The 8,941-nt window shown below is 47.9% G+C and overlaps 1 protein-coding gene across 3 annotated transcripts in view; it reads right to left on the reverse strand.

The window, feature by feature from the left end:
* RBM33 (RNA binding motif protein 33) overlaps positions 1 to 7,807 on the reverse strand; it is a 139,537-nt gene extending 131,730 nt beyond the window's left edge. For all 3 annotated transcript variants that reach the window (XM_027051177.2, XM_053217824.1, XM_053217825.1), the window contains exon 1: positions 7,083 to 7,807. In XM_027051177.2, the coding sequence (XP_026906978.1) occupies positions 7,083 to 7,125 (43 nt within the window). In that variant the 5' untranslated portion in view covers positions 7,126 to 7,807. The remainder of the gene's footprint in view (positions 1 to 7,082) is intronic.
* Between the last annotated feature and the right edge of the window lie 1,134 nt (positions 7,808 to 8,941).

An 8,941-nucleotide genomic window follows, 5' to 3' on the forward strand; every position in this document is an offset into this window, starting at 1 on the left:
CTCTAATTCCTGTATTAAAACCCTTCATACCTGGGACACTTAGCACAGCTTCTGTTCCGACTCACTGATAAAACTCAAATAATCCCAGCACTACAGAAGGGCTGAACACAGGATTCATTTTACTTCAATGAGCTCGCATTTTTACACTTGTCTTCTCCTTCAATCCAACCACAAATCCTCCTTTTACAGATGTGAAAAACAAGACTAGCCAAAGTTAGTGAACCACAAAGCCAGATTTAAACTCAAGTCTACCAAACACCAAGTACAGCACTCTTCAATTTACTGCGGAAGCAGCTATAGCAGCATACCCTCTGATTTCCTATATGAAAATATTAAAGGGGGGGGTGCCCCTTGGGTGGCTCAGTCAGTTAAGCATCTGACTCTTGATCTCCGCTCAGGTCACGATCTCACGGTTTGTGACCTCAGGCCATGCATGGGGCTCTGTGTTGACAGCATGGAGCCTGCTTGGGATTCTCTCTCTCTCCCTCTTTCCGCTCCTTCTCTGCTCATGTGTATGCTCACACACTCTCTCTCTCGCTCAGAATAAACTTTAAAAAATACGTTAAAGGGCAACTATGACTTCGTTGATGTTTAGGTAGGAAGGTCACTTATTTTATGGAACGCAGTAAATCGCACAGGCAGAATCACTCAGGCACAGGCTGCAATCTGGTGGTCTATAAGACACATGCTCTCTGATTTACATGATCTCTTCTTAGTTGACTTAGTTAACATTTTAAAAATGGAATTATATGTAAGTATTAGAGTTCCATCTTCTTTCAAAAAAGAGGACAAAATATCAAAAGATGGCAAATAGTGGACCCACATTTAGCGATAGCTAAAACAGATAAAGATAAACAGCATTTGGGGATGCCTGAGTGGGTTAAGCGTCAGACTTAGGCTCAGGTCATGATCCCGCAGTTCATGAGTTCGAGCCCCACATTGGGCCCTGTGCTGACAGCTCAGAGCCTGGAGCCTGCTTCGGATTCTGTGTCTCCCTCTCTCTCTCCGCCCCTCCCCTGCTCATTCTTGTTTTCTCTCACTCTCTCAAAAATAGATAAAACATTTTTAAAAATTAAAAAAACAAAAAAAATACAAATAAAAAAGATAAACAGCACCTGGCGGAACAGAACAAAATTCCTACGTCAGTAAGTAACTGACAAAGTAGCTGTAGACACGGGGCATCCCTGGAGCAAAGCGCCACCAGCAACTGTGAGCCTGCTGAGGCCCCAGAACCGCCCTGACCGCTGTGCTTCTCCCGTCCTAGGCATCTATCCCTCCACCTCACTCTATGAACTACCAAAGTGCCTATCCTCACAAAAGCATCTCCATGAACTGTCTTGTTATTCTTATGTTTTGTATATAACTGAAGTATCAAAAACCAGAAATAAGTTTCAGTTAAATGAGACAAGGAGAAATGATAGGGAGAAATATATAAGAAAATTTCCCAAAACTGAAGATTCCCAGACTAAAGTGTCCCCCAAATGCAAAGCACAATAAAAAGATATTTGCTGATGAAATTTGAGAACACTGAGGAGTAACTGTTAAAATCTTCCAGGGAGAGAAAAAGGTCACATACAAAGGAATCAGAATGCCATCACTTTCAACAGCAGAACTGGAAGCCAGGAAAACACAGCAACACCACCAAAAATCTAAGGAAAATGAATTCAAATTTAGAATTCTAGGCCTAACCAGATCATCAATCAAGTATAAAAACAAACTAAAAATCTGTTCGGGCAAGCCTGAGTCAAAAAATTTAGCTTTACCATACTAGAAATGGGAGCGTTGAACCCTACACTAATTCATTTGAAAACATAAAGAAGTACTTTGCCAGAAAAATCTACCAAAACTGACCCACAGAGGGGCACCTAGCTGGCTCAGACAGAAGGGTATGCAAGTCTTGATCTCACTGTAGGGAGTTCAAGCCCCATGCTGAGTGTAAAGATTACTTACGTAAATAAACTCAAAAAAAATGACCCAGAGACTTTTAAAAAGTGAAAGAGACCAATGATAGAAGAAACTGAAAAGTAAAGAGATACCAGACCCCAAAGGCTTTGCAGACAGAGTTCTTCAACATTTAATACAAAGGTTTTTTCATTACGTCCCAGAAAACTTCTCAACTCGTTCTAAGAAATCAGCATTTCATTGAAAAAAAAAAAGAAGAAAGAAACAGGATAGCACCAATGCACACACAAACACAAAGGAAGAAAACTATAAGCCAATCTTTCTTATGCTCGTACATAAATCCTAAAGTGAAATCCAACCATATATTAAAAAGAACAAAACACACAGGTTTTGAGCCCAAGAATGCAAGGTTGGTTCAACACTAGAAATCTACCAACATAATACATTAAGAGATTAAAGAAAGGACCTCACAGATCACCTCAATAGATAAGGAAAAAGCATTTGATGAAAATTAAAAGACTCAAAAAACACACTTCTTCGCTAAAAAAAACAATATCACAAACCTACAGTATACATATCTAATGGCAAAACATTAAAAAGAACACTCTTTAAAACCCAGAACAAGCTCACAAGACAGAGAAGCCTGTCACCACCCGCACTCTTCAACATCATACTGGAGGGCTTAATGATGAGTGCCTCTGAGACAAGACAAGAAATGAGAGCTGTAAATATTAGAAGAAAAGACGCTGCAGAAATGACTGTCTAACTAGAAAATCTAAAGTACCAAACTGGTAAAACAAGATTCAAAAAACCAGGTGTACACTATTCAATTAGATCTTAAATGTTTTATTTTATTTTTGAGAGAGCACAAGTAGGGGAGGGGCAAAGAGAGAGGGACAGAGGATCTGAAGCAGGCTCTGCACCGACAGCAGAGAGCTCAATGTGGAGCTTGAACTCACAAACCACAAGATCATGACCTGAGTCAAAGTTGGACACTCAACCGACTGAGCCACCAGGTGCCCCTTCAATTACATTTTAAAAAAGCTTTTCTACAGATCAATATCAAATGTGAGAATAGGATTAAAAACTACACCATCTTAGGGGCACCTGGGTGGCTTAGTCAGTTAAGCGTTCCACTTCGGCTCAGGTCGTGATCTCACGGTTTATGAGTTCCAACCCTGTGCCGGACTCTGTGCTGACAACTCAGAGCCTGGAGCCTTTGGATTCTGTGTCTCCCTCTCTCTCTCTTCCCCTCCCCCACTCACACTGTCTCTCTCTCTCTCTCTCAAAAATAAATATTTAAAAAAAATTTTTTAAGTACACCATCCACAGTGACAAATACAAAATATCTACGAACAAAACTACCAAGAAATGTGAAAGAACTATATAAAGAAAATTTTACTTAATGTAAGCTCCACAGAAGGAACCTCTGTTTTATTCACCATGTACCCCAGCCTCTTAGATCAGTGCCCGGCACAGGAGCAGGTACTCAATAAACATTTGGCAGATGACTAACAGACAAAAAAGAAAAGCTTGACAGAGACACTCTTGTTGCTAGATGAAAGAACCCATCCTGTAAAAATACCAATCATTCTCAAATTATGTAAATAAGCTCAACACAACCTAAATAAGAATTCTAGTAGAATTCTTTACGGAATGTGATTGATGATTCTGAAGTACATTTTTTTTTTAAATGCACAGAGCTAATCATATGGGATTAGCTGGAAAAGAATATGCCATCATAGGGGTGCCAGGGTGGTTCAGTCGGTTAAGCATCTGACTCTTGATTTCGGCTCAGGTCACGATCTCACGGTTTTTGAGTTTAAGCCCTGCAACGGGCTCTGGGCTGATGGCACAGAGCCTGCTTGGGATTCTCTCTCTCTCTCCCTCTCTATCCCTCCCCAACTCATGCCCTGTCTCTCTCTCTCTCTCTCAAAAAATAAACATTAAAAAAAATTTTTTAAATATGCCAACATATATACATAACACACACAGAAAGACATATGCACATATATTCACACACACAATGAAATAATTCCAAAAAACTGTTCATGGTAACTTCTTAAAAAGGTGGAAAAGACAAAGAAGAAGTCAACAAATCATATTAGAACTGTTATAGGCCCCAAATTCACACAACACTCAAAATAAAACTCCATATGGAATAAAAGCCAAATATAAAAAAAAGCCCAGAAGCATCAAATGGTAAAAACATAGAGGAACTCTTAGCATAGAAACAGATTTACAAAAAGAAAAAGAAAAAAAATACTTATAAAAGAATAAGTGATATATTTCACAAAGTAAAACTTTAAGTTCCATATAGTAAAACACTTAAAACAAATTTATTTATAGGACAAGCACAATTTTTTTTTTAATTTCTTTTTTTTTTTACGTTTATTTATTTTTGAGACAGAGAGAGACAGAGCATGAACGGGGGAGGGGCAGAGAGAGAGGGAGACACAGAATCAGAAGCAGGCTCCGGACTCCGAGCCGTCAGCCCAGAGCCCGACGCGGGGCTCGAACTCACAGACCGCGAGATCATGACCTGAGCTGAAGTCGGACGCTCAACCGACTGAGCCACCCAGGCGCCCCATGCACAATTTTAAAAAAGAGTTACTAATCCTCTGATACAATACACGAAGAATGAGAAATATACAATAAGGAGAAGAGGTCAACCACCCACTTTAAAAAAAGGTGACTGAGGGTCAGTTAGGCATCAGGCCTCGGCTTAGGTCATCTCTCCAGTTTGCAAGTTCAAGCCCCCATCAGGCTCTCTACTGTCAGCACAGAGCCTGCTTCGGATCCTCTGCCCCCCTCTCTCTGCCCCTCCCCCGCTGGTTCTGGTTCTCTCAGAACAAATAAATCTGTAACATGACTTAAAAAAATACGTAGCAAATTATGTAAACAAGCAATTCACAGAAAAATAGCACATGAAAAGATGTCTAACTTCTCTGGAGATCAGAAAAACAGAAATACAGATTACAACATCGAGGCTCTTTTTCTGTCCCGAGATGATCCAGAATTAAAAAGATTCTTAGGGTATGGGAAACGGGATACTCCCACACACTACTGAGGGAAGTTAAGGACAACTTGCAGTAGCTACCAAAATTGTAAATACATGTAATTGCAACACAGTACTTCCACTTTTAGAGCGATCCGTCCTCCAGAAATATTTGCATAGGCACACTGAGTTGTGTCTACACACGTTGAGCACGGTATTTGCTAGTGGCGAGAAAGCTGAAATAACTGGAATGCCCATCGACAGGCAAACGATCAGTGGTGGATCCATAAAACTCTCACCTACTGACATAGGAAGATGCCCAGGACCTGCTTTTAAGTGAACAAAGCAAACTGCAGAGTACTAGAATTCTACTCATACCATAAAAGGGCACAGGAGGGTTCACAAGGAAAACATTTCATTAATTCACTCACCGTCAAATTATGTGGCACGTATGCAACATGCCAGCAACTTGGAGCACATGGCTCGTGAAAAAGACACCATTCCTGTCTCAATGGGACCTATAGGCTTCTTTTTCCAAAAAGACCAAATAAATAACAAACCGGGCTAAACGTTCTGAAGCAAACAAGGCTGCCAAGAATAAAAGGCAGGGAGGCTCGGAGGCAGGAGCTGGACCTACTTCACGTAAGGAGGGCATCCTGGGAGCCTGAGACCCGGAGCGCGAGGGCCGGAGCAGTGCAACCCGAGGGGACCTGGAGGACCGCACTCAGCCTGTGTGCGGAGGCCGCAGGAGCCAAATCACACGCAACTCAGAACCCTGGTAAGGGCTGTGGCTAAAGCCTCGGAGGGAAACGGGGTGGCCCTGACAAAACGGAAGGAGAAACTCCAGAACCTCAAGGTAAAGCCTACCTACTCCTCTAAAATAGCAAGTCTCGACCTTTCGAGACCCAAGTTCATCCCGGGCGCTGAAATGCTTTGATTTACGTCGACTGTATTCGTAGGTACCTACTCTCTCAGGACCTAAGGATCGCGAACTTGAAAGGACACGCCCGCACGCAGACCAGCAGCCACCTCTGCAACGCCTTCACACACCACGCCGCCTCGGCAAAACGCCCCTGTCCGCGAGAGAACACGCAAATAACGGGTGGCATTGTTCGCGAAAGGGCTTCCGACCCAGGAGCCCCCGGGCGACGCCTCCAGAACGATACAAAACACAAGATTGTGACCCCGGAAAGTAACCGAGCAAGGAAGGAACACCCTACCTACCCCGTACCTTCACGTTTTAACTCGAGAGCCCCAGCCCTAACAGGCACGACATCTCTTTACCTTCCAGAAAAGCGGCACGGACCAAGCCCCCCTGCCCCAAGTGACACTTCTGTGTTTAGCCTCTCTCGGCGGGTTTTTTCCACCCTGCCACGCAAATGTCTCAATGCTTGGACCAAAGTTCTAAGCAGGACACTGCAGCGTACTCGTAAGCAGGCGATACTAAGAAGTGCCTCCAGGGAATACGCTGGAAGGATGTTTCAACGCGTATCAAATGCTTTTACTGAGTCCACTTTACCGTCTGTGGGTGTCCTTCACCGAAGCTTTCGAGCGATAATTACGAACTCACTTGCAAGTATTTTTCCTTATTAAAAAAAAATAGAAAAAGAAAAAGAAAAAGCCTCGGCCCACAAATTGTGATTTCACCTGGAATTTGTTAGGCGCCCTGTCAAAACCACTGATGCTTGCGAAACAAGAGGAAACCGCCCAAAGGAACTGATCCCGTATCTACACCTTTCTTGCCCGGCTGGGTCTCGGTCAAACGCGGACGAAGCGCTAGCAAGCGTTCATTGGGCCACGGAGGGGTGCACGCAGCCGACCCGCGAGACGGGGTCACTCCTCTGCAACCCCCGGCTTCTGAAACGCCGCACTGCCCCACGCTCCCGCACAATGGGGGACACCCTCAGCGGCGCCTCTGCACCGGGCCTGAAATCCACCCAGGCCCGCCGGCAGAGCCCCTCCGGCGACGAGCCCGGCTCCCCGGCACCGCCGTCCGAGCGGCTCGCGGCCCCGGCAGGCCGGCCTCGCCGGCCGAGGCCCGCCGCTGCGTGCAGGCTCGACGGCGGAAGCCGCGGCACCGAGGCTCGCGGGCCCCCACGGCGCGTCGAGCGACGCGGGAGGCACGACGACGCGGGTTGAGGGAGCCCCGGCCCGACCTCCCCGCGCGGGGCGCCTCACGTACCTCCGGCGCCGGCTCCTCCGCCGGCTCCCAGGGCGGCCGCCATGGTGCTCGCGGGCCCGGCCTTCGGGGTCGCCCCGCCAAGCCAGGCGGTGGGCCGCCGGCCGGCCGGGGCCCGGGGACGTGCGGCGGGGGGCGGGGGGGGCGGCGGGCCGGGACCGGGGAGGGGGCGAGACGGCCGGCGGTCTCGGCCACTCCGGCCCGGCTCCTCCGCAGGAAGAAAACAACAGACTATCGCAACATGGCCGCCGGCCCGCCCGCCGCCGCGGTGCACGCCGGGATGATGGCGACCAGCAGGGCGGGCGCGGGCCGCCTCCGCGGCGCGGCGGCTCCGGACGCCTGCAGGAACGCGGGGCGAGCGCGGAGGGCGAGCAGGCGGGCGGCCGCCGCGCTCGGCCCCTGCAGCCGCAGAGTTTGCAGCGGCGGCGGGGGCGGTTGCCGGCCGTAGTCCCGTCCCGGGTTCTGTCGTACGACACTTTGCAGCAGTTGGCGCGGCGCTTTCCGGCCGGCGGCCCGCGGGCCGGTGGGCGGGGCTGGCCGCGCCGTCAAGCTCGGGTCGGGCAGGGGCGGGGCTTGCTCGGAGAGGCTGGCTGGAACTGACCCAGAGCAGGGGAGCAGTCGGAGCCCGGGTCCGGAGGCCGGCTGCGGTTGCTTCCCGGACGCGCTGGGCGCCCGGGCCCGAGGTCCGCGGGAGATTGCGTTCCTGGAGCAGCGAAAACGGCCGGAAAACGAGGTGCCGTGAATGATATCAAGGAAGGGGCTTAGGGCTTCGGGAGACTCGTCTGCTTGTCAGCAGGTGGGGGATGGGGGAGGCGTGGGTGTAACGGGGTCGTGAAGTACCCACGAGCTGCAAACGTCGATTCGTTGACGGTGAAGGTGAGGATATGGGGAAAGGAAGGAAAGGGCCATGGAGTAGAAAGAGGCTGAGCAGAGGCTCAGAGGTGTCAGATGACTTCGTAGGGACGGAGGATTGCCAGCAGTGTGTGCGGCCGCGAGCGTCCTGGGAGAGACGGGTGCTCAAGAAGCAATGAGCTGCAAAGGGGAACAAGGGTCAGATGCAATGAGGACTTTGGGACAGTTTCCTGAAGCTGTAGGGAGTATGGACAGATTTTAACAACAGAAGTGACATGACAAAATTTGTGTTTTAGGAAGATGGCTCTGACAGCAAGAAAGCGGATGGGCAGCGTGGAGAGGTAAGAAACCGGGTGCTGTGACCCATTAGTAAACAGCCGCCACGGTCCATGCTGGAGGTGGCTTCCCAGATGGGAACAGAGATGGGCATGTGACAAAACGTTAGTGATAGACTACATTAACTATAAAATTCTTTCAACTTTATATACGTTTGAAGTTTTTCATGATAAGTTGTTTGAAAAAATAAACTTTACTGGATTGGTAATTAATGCCACAGATACTCATCTGAAAGAGAAAAAAACGAAAAACAATTTTTAAAAGTTACTTTGAGGGGCGCCTGGGTGGCGCAGTCGGTTAAGCGTCCGACTTCAGCCAGGTCACGATCTCGCGGTCCGGGAGTTCGAGCCCCGCGTCAGGCTCTGGGCTGATGGCTCAGAGCCTGGAGCCTGTTTCGGATTCTGTGTCTCCCTCTCTCTCTGCCCCTCCCCCGTTCATGCTCTGTCTCTCTCTGTCCCAAAAGTAAATAAACGTCGAAAAAAAAAAAGTTACTTTAATTCAGCTGGGTGTAATCACTGCAAAAAAATGATAGCGAGCGTTGTAAGCAACCTGGAATAACTAAGTCTCCATCAGAAAGCACATCAGCCCATCCAGATTTTAAAAGGCTTGAACCTCTAATCACCTTGCATTATTTTTGAACTGTGGAGGGTGACATTTCTAACTCAGAACGTGTT

Source organism: Acinonyx jubatus, chromosome A2 (assembly GCF_027475565.1).
Source record: "Acinonyx jubatus isolate Ajub_Pintada_27869175 chromosome A2, VMU_Ajub_asm_v1.0, whole genome shotgun sequence".
NCBI lineage: Eukaryota > Metazoa > Chordata > Mammalia > Carnivora > Felidae > Acinonyx > Acinonyx jubatus.